Here is a 20,480-nt window from a genome sequence, read left to right as displayed (position 1 = left end):
CACACACGTGTCACGGTCATCGGCTGGTGTGCCCTGGACGGCCACCAGAGGGCACTCCTGGGTCTGTTGGTGAGCACATGGCTCATCATTGTTTTTGTTGGTCCTGTGTGCTCTCCTGTCTTTGTTAACCCCACCTCGCTTTTTTATTTGTTTATTGGTTCAGTTGCCCCACCTATTGTCCCTCATTACCTGTCCTACTTATACCCCTTGTGTTTCCTGCCCTGTGTTGGTTCATTGTCGGAGTTCCTGAAGTGAGTGTGATCTTGTTTTTGGTCTCTTTGTTCAAATAATTAAGATATTTTTGTTCTAACCTGGCTCTCTTGCATTTGGGTTCTGTCTGCTTCCCGCGACACTATATATATGTATGTATGTGTGTGTGTGTATATATATATATACACACACATGTATACCTAAATATGTGTTTTAGACGCAGAATGACCACATCAAATGGGAGAGTTTTTAGATGCGCTTCAGTAGAACAACAGTGAACTGCCGTCAGATGAGATTTTGTCAGGCCGTATAATGGCATTATAAAAAACAATTCTCCTGTCGTATCAGCCGTTAAACTGTGCTCGTAGCACATGCTCTTCAATTACATGCACAAACGGGCGCGCACGTATTATTAAAATACTAGCCTATATCATTTTAAAGCGCAAAAGAAACTAGGAGCATGCACTGTCGTGGTTACGTCATCAGTTAAGTCGTGAAGTTACCAAAAATGCTTGCTGAAGGGCACAGGTAGCTAAATATGACTTTATTATAATGGGTTTATGTGAAAAATGCTTTAAGTTCACTTAAATTAAAAGTTTATTTAAATTAAAAAAAATGTAAAATTGATAGCTCAATTATACTGTAATGTTGAATGGCTGTAGTCAATGGTTAAATATCAGGGGGAAAAACACTCAATGATACTCACCTTCAGTCATTAAAAAGATGGCATTAAACAAATATATTAGTTATTTCTACATTAAATTTCAATACTGAATGTGAAATTATTGCAGTATGAAAGTGTATTTAAAAACTTTAATGCACACTAATACACACACACACACACATATATACATATACATATATATATATTTTAAAATTATATTTATATATACATATATACATATACATATATATATATAGCAAACACATTCGGACTGTGTGTGTGTGTGTGTAAAAGGGTCATTCATTTTGTCATTCAAATGGGTCAGAGAAGTGAAATTTGAGCAGTACTTAAAGGCAGACTTGCTTTGATATTTTATTGTCTAATACATTAAAATTAATACATTAAGTGATTCGCGTCCAAAGATTTTTGGTCACTATATACAGTAATGTGCAAATGTCTTAGGCCATTAGTATTCTCACCAACAACAACAACAACAAAAAAAAAATGGTTTTAAGCCAGTTATTTCTATCTTTTGCTTTAGTTTGTCAGTAGGAAATATTAATTTACATTTCCAGACATTCCTTTTGCCATGAATTGTAATAATCCAGTGAGATTTTGTCTGACAGCAGCCAGTGCTGCAAACAGAGATCTGATCTCACCATCATCCAGTCTGCCTCAGATTACATGAAGAAACAGAACAAAGCACTGGCTGCTGTCAGACTCCTTGTGCAAATGAGAAACAGACCAGTCTCAAATCAAGTTTGGGACACATGCAACTGCGATGTGAACATTGCACTTCTCTTATAATTTGCTCTTTTCCCACAATGTTTCCATCGGACCACGGCCTCACATTCCAATGACATTCATCTGCATGTCGGCTTCACAATTCAATACTTTATTTAATGCTTAAGTTGACAACACATCACTTGGAGGACACAGACCCCATCCATGAAGTTCTCTTATTAATACTGACAAACAGCACCACTTGATAAAGAATTGATTCTAAACAATACAACGATTTAAGCCATCGCTTGGAATTAAATTTAGCTGGTTCTGGCATTTACAGCATGCCCCACTTGACAAGGTGAAAAAAAAAGTATGGATACGCACAGCATTAAATATTAATGCCTTCGCTTGTCACTTAGGAAAAGACGTGTCCTGTGTTTAAAGGGACAGAGGTACTTCTGCCACGAGGGCTCATGTCTGAAGTGCCTGTAAAATTGTACAAAACATAGACCTGAATGGCAGTTTCTGTCCCAGAGAACGCTTTCTTCACCTAATTCCTCAGGAACGTAACAGGCTTAGCGTTAGTCTGTTGTGAGCATGGCGGAAGGGATTACCAGTAAGATTCAACACTCTGGGATTCCAGGCAAAAATGACACAGTGAAGTGGAGATCAAATTCAGCTCGCTGGTATCGTGTGTCAAAGACGTGAGATCCCCGACTCAGAGAGGCTTACAGTTGTGTGTGTATGTGTGTGTGTGTGTTAGCATCAATATCTGTTCACACTCCCTGTATGCTTTTCCCTGAAGGTGAGAGGTGTGGCATGCATTAGTACACTGGTGTTTGATGTAACTCTCTCAGTGCTAATACGTGAGGTTTTGTGTGTTTAATCGAGGCTGGTTGTTCAGAGCGTTCATATGAGGATCATTAGGTGTAAAGTATCTCTAGTAAACTCACTTCAATGGTGTTTGATGTAATGTCTTTTATAGAGTTATTTTCTGTATTTGATTTTGGTTTTTTGTTTTAGGTAATTGTTTGATGGATTAATTAGATTTATATAATATGGTTTAATTATGTTGTGTCATTCTGCTGTCTGAAAGAGCACCTGGTGCTTTCCACAAATAGTGTACAAATTATGTTACTTTGTTTAAAGCAATGAATGTAGGATTCAAATCAGCAACATTTTCTTAAAGGGATAGTTCACCCAAAAATTAAATTGATCATTTACTCAACCTCAAGCTATTCCAAACCTGTCTGAAGTCCTTTCTACTGCTGAACACAAAATATATTTTGAATGTTGGTAACAAAACAGTTGCTGGTCACCACTGATAAAATAAAATCAAATATGGAAGTCAATGGGGACCAGACACATTTTGGCTTCCCAAATTCTTCAAAATATCTTTCAAAATTATTTTTGATATTTATTTTGGGTGAACTAAGCCTTTGAAAGCTTGGCAGGAAGTTTGATAGCATGGCAGGAAGTAAATTTAATGTTCTCGATTTTTACACAAATTGTAGCGTTGACTGCATTCATCAATCTCAACCATTCAAACCTGTTATCAAAGAAATCATGGTTCAATCTGTCAGACATATCCAGAATTTTGAAAATGGGTAGCAAAAAGTGCAAGCCTCAGACCAAACAAACTAAAATACTTCCCTATTTTTTTTTTTTTTTTTTACCTCTCTGTGAAAAGCACCAACTTAATTAAGCACCAATTTAATCAAGCCAAAATCCAGAGAGAAGAAAACTCAGCTTCTCAAATCAAGGCTTTCATTTATGTTGAATCGTTTAACACCTGGTTCTCTGAAATGGATGCACATCCTTCACACGTACACAGAGCTGCCTTTAGCACCAAAATCAGTTTCTGACAGAATATACGTGTTTATATTCCCATCTGTCAGTTACTATATCTGAACTGCCTTAAATTTTGATCTTCAGTGCACTCGTGTTTTTTATTAAAATGACAAATATTACAGAATAATTTACCTAATGTCTTTTGACGCAATATAAACTATTGCCTTGTAGTTTTTTGTTTTTGTAGAAAATGTTTTTAAATTGAGTGATACAACTCCCTGAAGCCCTTCTGTGTGTAAAGCACAGAAAAACAGATATTGATCCTGTTGTTAAAAAGCTCCTAAAATGACTGTGAAAAAAAAAAAAAAAAAAATCAAGATGGCTATAAAAGAAGCCGTTATTTGCTGTATGTTTTCCACTTTGCATTAAGGTTGAATTAGCACCAGGAGTGAGGTGAGATCAGCTATCATAGAGAGCTAAAGAGTTCCCAAGAAAGATGGAAGCCTTGAGTCTTTTTGCTGTGCTGTATTAAAACTGCATTAGGGCTGGGCGTTAATTTGAATATATACGATATATTCACAATGTTGTTGGTAACATAAAACATTATGAATACTGACCATGATTTTAATGCCGTTTTTAGACATTAAGACCATGCCAGTAGACCACTTTTGCATGCTTTCTTCCAATTCATGAACAAAGAAAAATCAAACAGTATCAGTTAGCAAATATACTTACAAATCATACTTTACAAATATATACTTTTAGCTATAATCACCCAGCCCTAATCTACATGCTCTCTGATGTTGGAATGTTCTGAGAATTCTGTGGACCTCTATGTTTATCTGGGTCACACAAGGAAGTTGGATATCCGATGTTTTTCCATCAGTAAAACACCTCTTGGACTACTGTCGATGAAGGTCACATTGTGCTTGGGAACAGGTGAAACAGTAATAAGCATTTAACATTGTAAAGGCTGTTTATCATCAATGAATCAGTTGTACGAAACTGTAAGAGTATCAAGAAAAAACAAAGGACCAGTGCAATCACCCACTAAAAACCCACTCCTGCCCACAAAGGCCCTGTCCCAAGCGGCACCCTCAGCCTATGCGGTATTCCTCAAAAAAATCTATTCTTCACAGCACAGATAATGTTAGGTAAAAGTCCAAACCATTGTGGGCTCAGCAAATGGAGCCTGAACTGAACTGACAAATGGGAAACCCTACAGCGGAGGTGTCCAACCCTGCTTCTTGAAAGCTATCGTCCTGAAGAGTTCAGCTCCAACCCAAATCAAACATACCAGAACCACCTACTCAGGTTGTTCAGGGTTACCTGAAAATTACAGGCAGGTGTGTGGGAGCAGGGTTGGAGCTGAAGTCTGCAAGACAGTAGCTGTCCAGGTGAAGGGTTCGATATCCCTGTCCTACGTTCTTCACAGACACTCCCAAGTGAAGACCACAAGACCCTTGTGTGCCATTTCGGACAGGGCCAAACCATATGTTCTTACGTTCACTTCAAGCTCCATTGTCCTAGAAGTTTGCCCCATCTCCAAGATGCTGTCCTTTCACGTATCCCAATCAAGTTCCCTGCATGCAATCCGAACCAGCCTGAGCTCCAGCTCAACAGCATCGGGTCGCTCCTGTGGATTGGCGGACAGCATCTCTCGAATCAGCTGCTTCATGCCAGCGTTCATGCTCTTCTTCCGAGCCGGGATGTGAAGCTCCATCTTGGGATTCTCCAACAGAGCCTCCCCCAATGGGACTATATCCTCCCCCTGCTGTACGTAGCTCCCTAAAAGCTCTTTCTGAGTCTCTACATCCACAAACGTAATCCGTTCAACCATGGCCCATATGATGACCCCCAAAGCAAAGATATCAGCTTTAGCGGTGTAGTGGCCCTCCCAGACCTCAGGGGCCATGTAGAAGTCAGTCCCACAAGCTGTGGACAAGAAACACTTGTTGACGCTGGCTGGTTCTTCAGGGTTCAGGCCCGAACAGGAGCAGACCTTGCTGAGGCCAAAGTCAGCCACCTTCAGGGTTGGTTCGGGGGACCCGGCCGGGGTCCTGCCCTGCGAGATGAGAATGTTGTCAGGTTTGAGGTCTCGGTGGATGATCTGGTTGCGATGCAGGAAGGCAAGAGCGCTGCCCAGTTGCAGCATGAAGCTGGTGTTGGTCTTGCGGCTGGGTTTGCGGGATAGGAGATAGGCATTCATGTCTCCACCATCGCAGAAGTCCATGACGAACCACAGGTAGTAGGCGCAGTGGGGGTCAAACGTGATCTCACCTTTCAGGGAGGTCTCCACCAACTGAGTGGATGTAAATAAATACAAAAACGTTACAACCAGTTGTGTAAAATGGGACTCTTCAACTCCAGTCCTGGAGGACAAGTGTCCTGGAGACTTTAGTACCATTCCCAATTTAGCCCGCCTGTCTGTAAATTGGAAGTAGTTCTCAACATTAGCTTAGATGAGCTTGTTCAAGTGTTTTTGGTTTGGGTTAGAACTCAACTCAGCAGGACACTAAGCCTCGAGGGTTGGAGTCAAAGAGCCCTGGTGTTAAAGTTCAGATTTTGTATAGAATTTTAAAATGATGATTGTTTGTGGCTTATTTATGATTTTTTTTTGATGGTTATTTTTTTTTTTGTCAGGCAGAGTGTAGTGTGTGTTGTATGACACATACAATTTGATAGCTTTTATTTTACAGAAGTTACTCAATTCAAGTGTTAACAGAACATGTGCAATCTCCACTTACATAACCAACTTTTCATTATGGAAATGCCACTATATGTAAGGCCAACTTCTCTTAATCATCTGATAACCTAAAATTTTATAATCATTTTGCAAATGGATATTTTTACAGTTCAACATGGGGAATACACACAATGCAGGGTAATTTCATTTTGGCTAATGAACAACACAATTAACTGACATGAAGTCAATCAGAGACATCATGGTTATCTGAGCATTTCAGTGGGGCTGGGAAAAGTCCTTAAACACTTCTCATGAGCTCTAAAAACATACTCCAAATTTGACTACAAAAAAGTATATAAAATGAAATTTGTATGCATGCAAAGTCGTGAAAGATATTAAGTCAACAGGAGTCAACATTTCCTTTTCCTGAGTGATGAATTTACATTTACACATTTGGCCAACATTTTTATGCTACTTTTTAGGCTACTTACACCACATTTAAAGGGGACATTGGATGAAGTATTCACTTTTTTGTTGCATTTGGTTAGGTTTCTGGCATGTCTGCCAGCTCAGTAAATCTTAAATTGAAACACAAAACCAGTTTGCCATGAGCTGTCTGAGTCTGAAACACTGTCATCCAGGGAGCTGTTTCAATTTGCAGCCGGTTTCTCCATTAGATAGCTAGCTAATTGAATAAGACCACCCCCAAGCCATATATTCATGTGTCTTGTATTGACACGCTCTACGGGAAAGAGGGGTGGTGTAAGCAGTAGCTCATTATCATTTAAAGAGACATGTACCAAAACTGTGAACAGAGCTGTTCTTGACAAGGTAAAAAGGGTGTTGTTTTACACGATAATTGAGGAATTTTAACCAAAGTATGTTACAGACATTTCATGAAGACCCTAAAAAACATACCAACTTGTGGAAAATGGGCATCTGATGTCCACTTTAAGGTATATATATTTTTTCAGTTCAGTTCCCTGAGAATCAAACCCATGAACTTGCGGTTGCTAATGCCATTCTCTATTGTTTGAGCTACTGGAATGCTTGCCTGTGCAAAATGTGGCACCATGATGCCAAGGTGTTGTGTGGTCTGCAAAGTTGTAGCTACGCACCTGCTAAGGTGTTGTAAGTGGGGTTTTAAGACAAGATTCCTGAGAGGTTTAGGGTGGCTGTTAGTGCACTGCTTGGGCCAGTAAGCAACCAAATCAAAAGACTGGGTCCTTCCTTCAATTCAAGTCCATGGATTTTTTTATTTTATTTTTTTTTTCACTTGTTTTATTGTCCACCGGGAGAAATCAGAAGTTAGATCACTTAGAAATGAAATGGCACACTTCTCATCAACAAACTGCATGATTTGAGGGATCATTCATGACTGCAGCACAACAAAGTTAACTTCCAGTTATTTCATCCTGTTCCAGTATTGTTTGCTTGCTGAGGATACTCTTGGGGAAGTTTAGTAGGATAAAACTGAAGCTGTTCTGGGAACGAAGCCAAACTGTAGCTGAAATCTTAGAATGACTCACAACAACCCACATGCTACTGAAAGACTATAAACACACATCAACATCCATCAAAACACAATCACTAAGAGAGAGACAACAGCTCTCTTTCAAAACCTAGTGAGCTAGTATTGAGTTTGATGCTACCGTGTTATGCTAATGGTATGCTAATGCTGTGTTCTGTACATAGTTGGATGTAGGATATTGCATTGCATTGCACACACTCATAAATTGAGGTATGAAAAAAATGCTACTGTTAACTGTAAATGTTTGACTGTCTCCTGGCAAGCCGTGGTGGATAAATGATACTATGATTATCACCAGCGAGGATCATTTACTGTGATCATTTTCTCTCTGCTAACATTTACTTAATGGGTCATTTTGGAAATTGGACTCACCAAAGCAAATTATTTGCTTAAAAGTAAATGTTTGTTATTGTCCATGCACATTTTCCTTGGAGTCAGCATTTTCACTTGACATCATACTTTGCATTTTTTTAAAAATTAAAGTTCTAGATTTTAGGAAGATTGAAATTGTGACTGAATGAAATGCAGAATAGTAAGCACAAAAATACATAGCAAACACAGATAATGGGAGAAGTTACTCCCATGGATGGAGCCATTTTCATACTTTGCAGCACTGAATTAAACTTCAAGCGATTTTATAATTAATTTCTCTCCACTCAGGCGGTCATCTGGCACAAAAAAGACTGAAAAATATCTGTGCTATCAGGGGTATTAAGAGTAGCTTTATACATGCAATAAAGAAGAGGTGTCTTATACAAAGACAGGTTGCAAGACAAGTATCATATTGACTGAATGATAAGGGTCCACACTGCACCCATCAAGTTATGCAATTACACAACCAGCTTCAGCTTTATGTTTTACTCACCATTCCAGGTTATTGCAAAACAGAGCACCAACCTATGAATGCAGAGCCATCTGTCTGCACAGGGAACCAATCAAAGCACATCTCTTAAAGTCAATCTCATCTGAAGCCCAGCAACAACAATGCTGTCCACACGATGTGTATTACTGCAGCAAGTCATGTGTTGGCACATTTAACCACACCCTTCTCTTGATAACCTCCGCATGGGATTCATGTTTCAAGATTAGCTTTTGCTTTCTCAAAAAGCTTGTTCAAAACATAAGGCCCTTTTCTTTAGATTCAAATCTATCTTCCCTAATCTAACAAAACAAATGGGCTTTTTACACTTGAAATAGTAAACACAGGGTGATTTAACCCTGTTAAACGCAATCCGTGTAATCCATATTCACACTGTAAATTTGTAAACTCTGGATTAACAGTTATTTGTATATTTAAAAGACTAATAAAAGTGATTGGACAAGCACAGCACACAAAGAACATGTGACCTGGGGCAATACATGTCAGTCTGTCTTTAGTCAAGGAAAAAAAAAACACTCAGATGTTTCTAGTTCTTTTTAACTATTCCCCTAAGATTGTAATATTACAGCATGTGAAAGTCTATGAGAAAATGCATGGATATTTAAAGGGATACTCCACCCCAAAAATAAAATTGTGTCATTAATCATTTACCCCCAGGTCGTTCAAAAACCCATAATAGCTCCATTCATCTTCAGAACACAATTTAAGATATTTTGGATGAAAACCAGGGGGCCTGTCACTGTCCCATAGACTGCCAAATAAATAAGTGTCAAGGTCCATAAAAGGTATGAAAGTCGTCGTCAGAATACTCCATCTGCCAATCAGACGTGAACACTTTTTGTAAGCGAAGAAAACCAAAATAACACATTTATTCAACAATTCCTTTGTCAACAGTCTCCTTTGTTTATTTGTTTTAATGTTTAATGTGTTTTCTATTCTGTGTCATCCACACCACAAGGATGAGCTGTTTCTATGTGTATTTAGCTTTGATTTGAAAAAAAAAAACAGCGCATCCTTGTGGCACGGATGATACAGAAGAGCATACACAGCATACGGTGATATGGAGAGACAGAGGAGATATAACCCATTAAGCTTTAGGGGTGTAACGATTCATCGATATGGATCGATACATCGATACGATGTCTGACGATACGATGCATCGATGCTGCAAGTAGTATATTGTTGTTTTTTGTAGTAAATATTATGTATTATAAGCATTTTTTTTTGCTGTGTACATTTTTTCACATAATGCCCGTCTATGTCGCCAACGCGTGCATTCTCACTCAAACTCACGTATCAGGACTCGATATAAAGACTGCCCGAAGGCACAAGGTGAAGCATAAAAGACGCTCAGGATTGTTGGCGGAACAGTCAAGCGCTGTGTGAGAAGTTCTCAGCGCACACATCTGAAGTGCAAGCACGCACACAGACAGCCGCGTCTAGACTGCGCGAATACTAAATCTTCCGCTTTTTGTGAATGGATGAATAAATATAGACAAAATTAAATCTAAATGCGGGTTTTGGCGAATATCCTAGTAAACACAGTCGGTTAGACATATCTTAATGTAAACAGTTGAGAAAGAAAAGACATGTGTATCAGTACATTAAATCCGTGCTTCGTTCTTAAAGTGAAAGCAAACTAATAATAAATAATGCTGTCAAAGAAAAATACAAGTGCCCACTGTTCCTGACTAAATAATCGTTGCAACATCAAAAATGATTGATCTGTATTTAATTTATACAGTGAAAATTGTGCAGTTAGTTTACATTTGATTAGCCTATTACATTTCTGTAGTGCACCTGGAAATTTATTTTAGACTGAGCTGAAAAACCTGAAAAGCACTGTTTATTGAACTTATGTCTTTGTTGTATTGTATTTATTTTCTGCTATTGCTTGTAATTTGTTATCTGTAGAAAAGATTTTTTAGCACTGAGCCCATAGTTGCAGCCAGAATTGTTTTTCCTATTGTTTATTTTCTTTATTATTTAAAAAAATGTGTAGGCCTATTTTAATTTTTTTTTTTTTTGTGAATGTCCCAACTGAAGTACAGAATGTAAAAATTTCAGATAAATGTTCTTATTATATATTGTGGTTGCATTTGTGATTTATTAAAAATGAAGTTGGTTGTTTAAAATAGATATTTAATATCAAAATATCGATATATCATCGATATACTCCTGTATCGGATCGAATCGTAATCGTATCGTAGAATTTTTTGAGGTTTACACATCCGATTTACACCCCTATTAAGCTTCATATAACACGGATTGCACGTCTGATGGCAGATGGAGTATTCTGACGACGACTTTCATATCTTTTATGGATCTTGACACTTATTTATTTGGCAGTCTATGGGACAGTCACAGGCCTCCTGGTTTTCATCCAAAATATCTTAAATTGTGTTCCAGAAACAAATGGAGCTTTTATGGGTTTGGAACGACATTAAGTCGGTAAGTGCACTTATTTATTTGGCCTTTAAGGAGCCAGGCATTGTTTAGTTTATAATTGGTTGTCTCTTGCTAACATTCAAGGAAAAATGGCAACCAAAAGCATGGTTAAATTGGCTTTAAAGGTTAAAAACCTCTAAATTATGTGTGAAATGTAACTTTACCTAGTGGTGATGTTAAAAAGATGCTACACTAAGTTTAAGCACATTGTGAAATATTAAGAGGTGAAGAATGTTTACAAGTAGTTTGGTGATTTCTGTGTAAATCTGAAGCGTGTTTCCTCTTCGTCAGCTGTTGACAGAAGATGCTGAAGGCTTTGCACAGACAGAGGTCAGCAGACAAATGGCCCTCTGCAGGCTCGTAATTATAGCAGCAAAAGTGCTAATCAACCTCATCTCAAAGGCCATGAATAACAACCTATTACTGTGCTGCTGTGCACTCTGGCTTACTTCCACTCAGTCACAACATCCTCACGTCTTCATGGGACTTGACCCAACACAAAATGGCATACAATACCATAATCACCCACTTATATTATAGAGTGCCATCTGCCTTGTAGCATAGTCCAATTAGTTTGTATTCCTGCTGCTTTTTATGTTCATCATCAGAACGCGTTTAGAGGTTTGTTTGTTTTTGTTTTTTTAACAGATTTTGCTGTGCTGTACTTTTTCTTGCTCACAGTCACTATTAGATTGTCAGAGCAGTCAAATCTGTATGTATATGCACTGTTTGTGAAGACAATGATAGTATTAAGCCATAAACACTTATTTATTTGTTGGATCTGTCCATTACACTACTTAAGGGCTGTGCTTACAGTCCATATATTCTTAAGAAACCTGCCTGGTCAGTGTCTGGTGGACATGGTCTTAAACCCAAAATTATACAGATCCTCCTGGAAAGTTCCTACTTACAAAAGCAGTAAATGCAACGTAATGTGTGATTTTCAGAATAAAATGAGGGACATTTTCATTTTCCGTTTTGCACATTAGGGGTGCAATTGATGCTTTATGTATTTTATGATTACGTTGGAAAGAATGATGGATAATGTAGTTGTCACATGAAAAAAGCACAATGATAAAACAATGTTAAAAGAAGCTTTATAGCTACGCTTCAACAGTATAGAAAATAGGGCTGCACAAATTACTGGTATCACAAAACGGCTTAGTGTGATTATTAATTTAAATAATTATATTCACGGCACAGTGTTCATTTACATGCATGCAGCTCAAGATATATTTGTTTATTTGCTAGAAAACCAACTAAAAGTGTGATGTTTAATGACTGATGTAAATAATAATAATAATTGTACAGCTGTACTAAAATCCTTTTTATACTTAAAATACTAATATAAAATACTTATTTTAATTTTAAAATAATATTACAATATATGTCTTGTTTTTATGAAATAACCAGAACACAAATCATAATTATTATTTCACTTATTGAACGGGTAACAAACAGAAGGAATGTATGAAAACTTTTTTTAAAACTGTTCACTCTATGGTTACTGAAAGAGGTTCCATTTGGTTCTTGTGAAGAGTACTCCGTGTCAACACCCAGATTTTTCAAGTTTCCCCCCAAAACGTTCATTCATTAGTATGTAATTACTATATGAATGTAGTGATTTGCATTTCCTCGTTTACCATCATGCTCCTAACACAAAACTAAATTTGATGGGCTTTGTGTTGGCTGTGCCTGCAGGTTGGACACATACTTCCAGATAGAGCGAGGAGCTGGAGCCGTGGCTCATGCGCTGGGCGAGACCGTCTCTCTGGAGAATGCATTCCTCCAGGTGGATGACGTTGGGATGCTGGCTCTGGATGCTGCTCAGGGCCCAGAATTCCCTCAAGGCCAGCTCCACGTTCTCTGGGGAGTGACAGCGGATCTTCTTCACAGCCACTCGAGCACCGGTCTGCCGTACAGCTGCCTCGTAAACCACACCGTAACTGCCCCGGCCCACCTCCTGGATCAGCTCGTACTTGGCTTGACTGCTCACCATCCTCTTCTTCTTCACCTGTATGGTGTGAAAAAAAGTCAAAACACACAGTCTACCATGAGTGGAGTCACTAAGATATCTGTCGGAAACTTTAAAGCCACTTTTAATGACAAGTCTATCTTGTGACTGAAGTCATTTTTGCTCCACCAGCAGCACCAAACAGAAATGCCAAAAGGTTTTTTTTTGTTTGTTTGTTTTTTTTAAAGCAAGTGTAGACAACAAACGCCATTTAGAGTGAACACTAATAGAAAAGTACCGTATTTTCCGGACTATAAGTCACACTTTTTTTCATAGTTTTTTTTCATAGTCATGCTCAGTGCTCCTGTAGCATACCCCTGAAAACATTAACTGAAAACAACTGAAAACTGTTAACTGAAAATATTAACTAACTGAAAATTAATAAAGAAAACTGAGAAAGACTGAATGCAAACAAAATGCCCCCAAAAAGAAAATCCTATTCTGCAGATTACAAACTGTAAAATACGGTAAAATATGCAACCGATCTGATAGGTTACAGGAGCACTGAGCAGCATAGAGCGCACTCTCGCGGCTGTAGACGGTAATGTTTTCTCTTGGTTCTTGGTTCTAAATAAATGCGACTTATAGTCCAGTGCGACTTATAGTCCGAAAAATGCGGTATTTACAAATTACTATTACCATACTGACAAACTAAAGACTTTATAAAATTAATTCTAAAATTAGTATAAAATTAATTTATGCTAATTAATTAGATCAAGTTTTTGGTCATTTTGTTGTTTTTGCTATTTTTATTTAGTTTAATTTAAATTATTTTAATACTTTAAACTTAAAAGGATAGTTCACTGAAAAATGAAAATTACCCCATAATTTACTCGCTCTCAAGCCATACTAGATGTCTATGACTTTCTTCTTTCAGACAAATACAAAAAAAAAAAAGTCCTGGCTCTTCAAAGCTTTATAATGGCAGTGAATGGGTGTTGAAATTTTGAAGCCCAGAATAGTGCATCCATCCATCATAAAAAGTGCTCCTCACATCTCAGGGGGTTAATAAAGGGCTCCTGAAGTGAAGAGATGTGTTTGTGTAACAAAATTATCCATGTTTAGAACTTTATAAACTGTAATCTCTAGTTTCCTCTAACTGTCGTACATGCCAATAAATTTGAGGCAGAGACACCAGCTTCACCCACCAATGTGTGATTGGGCTAGTCAACATTATAAAAGACGGTCTTCAGATATCAGATTCAGTGGCGTAGATGATAAAACGCATGTCATATTCATTTTGACGTGATCGACCTGGGTTCGAATCTGCCTTATGGCAAACTTTTTTTCTCCCTTTTCAAATTTCAAATCACAGCAGAAAAGCATTTTTTTATATAAAAATTAAGGAAATAATCAAAAAGTTGAAAATAAAGTATCGGGTAGAGTTAGGGTAGGTCCACAGACTGTATAAAAACAGGTAGGTCTAGTGCTTTTGTCCCAATAAGGTGGCATCCATTTAATATTTTGAATTAAATCAATAAATTTATTTGAAATAAAACAATGTTATTATTGCATACTGTTGTATAATGTATTACAATGCTGAGGTGCATATAATTGCCACTATCTGCAACAAGTAATAAGCAGAATAACCTGCTATTTTTGTATAAATAGAATCTAGCTAATAGCAAATCACTAAAAAGAAAACACTGCTATTTACACTTAGCTCTATCGCGCGAACCCAAAAATAATATGAAATTATATAACTAAAATGATATGTAAATTACTTATATAACTAAACTTAAATAACTAATTACAGATTAAGGTTAAATAAAAATGCATCAAAAACTGCAGGACAGCCCACAATTCAGCAAACATTTCAAACAAATCAATGAAGAAATAAACAAATACAGCTGTTCCAAATATTCCGTATGTTGCTAAAAAAATATTGTGCTCAGTGTTTTTTTTTTTTTTTTTTACCCAGACATTTAAAAAATATAACATTTTAGAGCTGTAACAATACCGTGAAACCATGATATTTTTGCTTAAAAAGTGCATTTAACGCATCGATTCACTTCAGGAAGCCTTTATTAACCCCCCAGAGCCATGTGGAGCACTTTATATGATGTATTGATGCACTTTTTGGGGGCTTCAAAATTTAGACCCAATTCAATGCCATTATAAAGCTTGGAAGAGCCAGAACATTTTTAAATATACCTCCGATTGTATTTGTCTGAAAGAAGAAAGTCATATACACCTAGGAGTAAATCATGGGGTAATTTAAATTTTTTGGTGAAATATCCCTTTAAACCAAACAAAATTAGAAATGTTGCCCTGGCGACTAGCTGAAATCAAATAAGTTTTTTTAAAATACATTTTGTCTCATTTCAGTTAATGTTTATTTTATTTCAAGTAATAAAAATAATCATCATTCCCATTCCCAATCTTCAGCAATTCTCAACATGAATATCCATTTTTCATACTGTATACTGTAATGTTGTGATTCCAAAATTCACATGTAAAATTATTTGATTTCAGTTTTTACATTTATAGTTATTACATTATAGTATAGATAGTACATTCTAAAATATAAATTTGAAGTATTTATAGTATAAATTAGTATACAGATTTGTTTGGCTACTTGGGTCACATACTGCCCAATATATGAAAATAACTATAACCGTATTATCAGCCAGAATGTTATTATAAGCGCACTCCTTTTCCAAAGCAGGGATGTTCTTCCATTATCAGCGGGCATGACACTGAGATCAGTATCATCTGCAATGTTGATTTCAGCTGTACTGCAGGGGAAAAAAAATTATAAATAAACTGCTCATGGTCTATGGCCCATTACAGCAGCAAGCTGTTGTATCAAGTTTCTCAACATAACTTGTACAACAATTAATCTCAGTCTCAGACTGTCCGAAACATACTACACTCTGAACTGACAAGAGCTTCCAGTTCCAGCTAGGGCTGCACGATCATGACAAAAATCATAATTGTTGATTATTCCCTTGAAATTGTAATTGCGATTATTAATTTTGATTATCACAATTTACATTGAATGATGTTTATACCGTTGTTTGATACAACTGCATGCCGTATTTTTATATGAACATAAGATGAAAACGCTAACTGAAAAACTTTTAGTGCTTTTCTATAGTATTAAGGCCCGTTCACACCAAGAACGATAATTATTAAGATAACTATGAAGATAATGATATTAGCGTCCACACCAGCGAACAATATCTTCTGTTTATTCTAAGCGCACGCTCATCTGCCGTTTTAAATTCTCGAGCTCGTTATAGCAGGATGGATTCTGATTGGCTGTCAGTTTTTTTATGGTTCATCAGCTGGAAAAAAAAATCGTTTTGAAAGTGATTCCAACGATATCGTTTTTCTTTGTCTTAATCGTTATAGTTGTGGTGTGGACTCTGCTGTTCTTTAATACTGAAAACGATTTTTAGAACTATATCTTTATCGTTATCTTTATAGTTATCGTCCTTGGTTTGAACGGGCCTTTAAGCCTCAAATGTCAACTACACATCGGATTGGTTTCTTCTTTAAATGATAAAAAAAAGTAAAAATAAGAATGGTATTATAATGTTATACTAAAACTAAAATTAAAACAATGGGTAAAACCCTTAAGGTAACATGTAGGAAGAAGAAGAAAAAAAAAACGCAGAATAACATAAGTGGACGATTAATTGTTGCTTTAAAGGATTACGTAATTTTGGCATCCATAATTGCAATCCCGATTAGTAATTCGATTAATTGTGCAGCCCTAAAATTGAATTGACTGCCCAGTCAGGGTCTACATGTTTTGTTTTCTTTTTTCTCCAGTCTGCCAGGAAAGAAAACGGTTTAATAGCACGAGGCAGCAGGCTATGACTAGTCACAGAATCTGCCAAAAATTGTAGGAATCAAAGCGATGAATCTTTGAAAGATATTCAGTTTTGTTTGAGGAAATTAGCAGCAAAGCATCACCGATGTAGCCAATGAGTTAGCTCTGATCACAAGTCATTTTCCACTAATGCTGACTCTTCAAACTTTATCAAACACTGTTGTGCCATTATTTGAACAAGCTGAAATTTGTTGTACACTAACTGACACTGTATATCGTAATAATATCAATTTTCAGATTTTCCGTAAAAAGCAAACTGTGGTTGCTCGCTTCACATTTGAGTCAGATATCAGCTGCTTTCTGTCTAGTGGGTGGTGTTTGGCCAGACGGCACATAATGGACTAGTCTCGTCAATAGTCTGGCTCTTCAAGATAATACAACGGAGTAGGCTTTATCTCACTTATTTGCTGCATACCAGTTTCTCTAAAAGAAGTTTCTAAGAACATGTTTTGAAAAACTAACAATATTTTGGTGTCCAAAGATATGAATGTCATGTAATCCAAAATAACATCATCTTTTAGAGCAACAGAAGTGTTAGGAGTTCACATTCAGAACCACTTAAAAACCAAGTCAACTTTGAACCCATGTAATATTTATAACTGGACGTTGTCTTTTGCTATTGTCACCACCTTTGATTTTTGAAACGGCTTGAGTAGATTTTTCCAGATGACCTGTATTAAAAGTTGCTTTTTTAATTACTTGCATTTTTGTCGTTTTAAGCGTATTTTCATCTGCAAGTGTCACATAGTCTCTCAAATGCTTTGTTGGACAACTCCACAGTTACCCGCAAACCTGCTTTGTTTCTTTCAATGGTCCATTTTTTCTTTATTATCAACACTTCAACCACTTAGAACATAAACATAACCAAACCAACCAACAGACAATGTCTGGCTTTTACAATGCTAGCGATGAAGAAAGGAGAAAGAGATCAAATAAATAAACAATGAACCCATAAAAATATTTAGTTCAAGTGTACAGTTTTGACCCTTGCAATCTTTTGTCATAAACTATATTTGAAAAAAAATTATAATAATTAAAAAGGCAGATTTAGAATTTTTTGGAGCTGAAGTTGTTTAGCGATTGGCCTATTTTTTGTTTAAATAAATAATTAAAAAATAAATAAATATTTGGTTACTACATTTGTTACTCCTTGCACCTATATAAGTCCAGTTCTCTCTTGTTCACTTATTTCCTGCTGAAACAAGACAGTAGGGCGGGACACTGAAAGATTTTAAATAGCCAGCAGTTAATGTCACAGTCATGAACCACGAGTTGCAACTAACCAGCTAACAATTTCGGGTTCCCAGACCGTTCCCTGTTGGTTTGCCTGCCAGGAGAGATCTCTTATAACATAAATAGAACATTTCCAGAACATTCTCGGTAGGCTCCGGAAACGTTCCCCTACTAAGATAACGGTACATTAATTTCTTACCACTGAATTAGCGGGATGTGCTTCTATCTTTTGGACAGTAAAAACTTCTCGGTTAACATCATGTTCTCTTCCATTAGACGTGTCAAATCTCAATAAATACTCTCGTATAGACAATATTATAGGGAGAGAGAGAGCAATAAACGCATACGTTAGTCAGTCAGTAAAACGGAATGAAATGACCGTTAATTTTTAATTTTCGCGAGTGCGCGGCTTTCAGTGGAAGACAGGAGAAAGCGCGTGCTGGAGAAAGCGCGTGCAGATCAAAGGCGCGCAGTAAAGAAAGATGCAAACAAACTCAGGTATGCTTTTCAGACTACGCTTAACTTTGGCTAATTATTTCAGCTATAAAACTGGATTTATCTGATCACTTAATGTCTACACTTTATTAAAAGCTTGTTTCAGAGATGACATTCTACAAAATATAGTTTGTTATATATATATATATATATATATATATATATATAAATATATATATATATATATATATATATATATATATATAAAAATAGGATATATATATATATATATATATAATCTCTCTGTTGGTCATCACTCAGAAACATCTGCAAAGTTTTATTAGTTTACATGGTTTTGAAAATACAACTAAAATATGCTACAGGGAACGTTCGTATTTGGTTCCCAAAATATAAACAAATGGGAACGCTCTGTGTTTGTTGGGTATTACCTTTTATTACAAGTTAGTGGGAGGGACTTTATCATTCTAGAAGCATTTGATTGGACAACAAAAAGAAAAGGAAAACGTACACACACCTGAGTGAAAGATGATGGCACAAAACCAGAATTTCGCATTTAGAATTTTCTTAAATCATTATAAAGGGAAATTTCCACTAAATAAGGCACTACTCATGTATGTACAAAGATATAGCACGGAGAGTGACCGGAAACATGTTAAAACGCCATTAGTGCAGATGGTAAACAAACGCGACAGCGCTGCCAACACGTGTGTGTGTGTGTGTGTGTGTGTGTGTGTGGAAGCAGCTTGACTTGAGGAAACGGCGATCAAAGGGCAAAACTAAGATTTCACACTCAGTGTTTAATCTGACGGAAGAGTCGAGCAGAAATCGCAAGAACACGCGTGCTGTGTCTGTAATGCAGGGCTGTGTGAAAGGCCTGTCGGTTTAGTCTCTTTCGCCTGTTCTCTCCTCTTCAGCTGGATATAAGCATGATGTTATAGATTGCAGCAGCCCATCGCACGAGGGCAGATATGCTCGATGCTCATATGTTGACAGTTAAAGGTGTGTTTCATGACAAAACCCTTCCAGCAGCGGCACATGCACCTGCGCAGCAGTCCGACACACATGCTCAGACAAAGAGTCCCGCTACACGCACACACAGACAGACAAACACGAGCAGCATTACCTGTGCACGATGTTATTCCCAGTGTAGCTGATTTTCCTCTGCTCTGCTCTTCCTGGCAGCCATTATAAGCGCGAGACCGCCGCACACACTCCTCTTTCTCTTTTCTCACGCGCACCCTTTGCCTGTCTTACAAAATTGGGCAGTGTAGCGAAAGTGAGAAACACCGCCCTCTCTCTCTCCCTCTCTCATGCCACATCAGCCGTGTTGTGCCGACCAAATTTCACCATGGTAACCGCAGTTTCACCAAGTGAGGTTACATTTAATTAAGCTCATTTACAGGATTTCGTATTAGTCATCACTGTCCTGCAAAAGCACAGAAAAATTCAGAACGCTTCTTATACTGGAGATCCCGTGAGTTATTATAGGCTATGGTTTTACAGAAGTGACAATACTGCATTAGGCTTTACAATCTAACAGGCTAATAATATTCAGAATATTCTGTGATAGGCTAAAACTAGCCAATAAAAAACAGAGAACAGAAACTTTAGACAACAACATAAACGAAAATAAAAAAGACAGCGCCTTAATATTGGCACCCTTGATAAATATGAGCAAGATTGTTTGGGAAAATAGCCTATGCTGTTTAATTCAGCAACAACAACAATAATAATAATAATAATAATAAATACAAATTTTTCTTAGAAAAAAAATACATAAAATGTGACGAATTACTATAAAATTATAATGTATCATTGTATGATGATGATGGTGCTTTTATTTTATTTTATTTTATTTTATTTTATTTTATTTTTTTATTAGAACATGTGTCAAAATACTGGCATCTCTAAAAAGCTGAGTAGGCCTAAAGTGAAAAACTAAAAGTATAGGCCTATATTTCATTCAAACTGTAGACTTCTAAGTTCAGTGTAAGCCATGG

At 36.9% G+C, this 20,480-nt stretch overlaps 1 protein-coding gene across 2 annotated transcripts; it reads right to left on the bottom strand.

Moving 5' to 3' along the window:
* Positions 1-2,680: 2,680 nt before the first annotated feature.
* Positions 2,681-19,861, bottom strand: LOC109072743 (serine/threonine-protein kinase pdik1l). 2 transcript variants are annotated; one of them, XM_042776047.1, is made up of 3 exons: positions 19,604-19,861; positions 12,651-12,950; positions 2,681-5,693 (listed from the first exon to the last, which is right to left on the bottom strand). In XM_042776047.1, the coding sequence occupies exons 2-3, from the start codon at positions 12,933-12,935 to the stop codon at positions 4,953-4,955; spliced, it is 1,026 nt and encodes a 341-aa protein (XP_042631981.1). In that variant the 5' UTR covers positions 12,936-12,950; positions 19,604-19,861; the 3' UTR covers positions 2,681-4,952. The 2 variants fall into 2 exon arrangements, with proteins under 2 accessions (XP_042631981.1, XP_042631982.1); XM_042776048.1 differs by lacking the exon at positions 19,604-19,861 and adding an exon at positions 18,224-18,369.
* Between the last annotated feature and the right edge of the window lie 619 nt (positions 19,862-20,480).

Source organism: Cyprinus carpio, chromosome A19 (assembly GCF_018340385.1).
Source record: "Cyprinus carpio isolate SPL01 chromosome A19, ASM1834038v1, whole genome shotgun sequence".
Taxonomy (NCBI): Eukaryota; Metazoa; Chordata; class Actinopteri; order Cypriniformes; family Cyprinidae; genus Cyprinus; species Cyprinus carpio.
This window is presented reverse-complemented; position numbering and strand designations above follow the sequence as displayed.

Coding starts and splice junctions, on each gene's coding strand:
- LOC109072743 (XM_042776047.1), bottom strand. CDS start 12,935: ATGGTGAGCAGTCAAGCCAAGTACGAGCTGATCCAGGAGGTGGGCCGG. Junction 5,694..12,650: donor GCTCCTCGCTCTATCTGGAA/GTATGTGTCCAA, acceptor ACATCCACTCAG/TTGGTGGAGACCTCCCTGAA.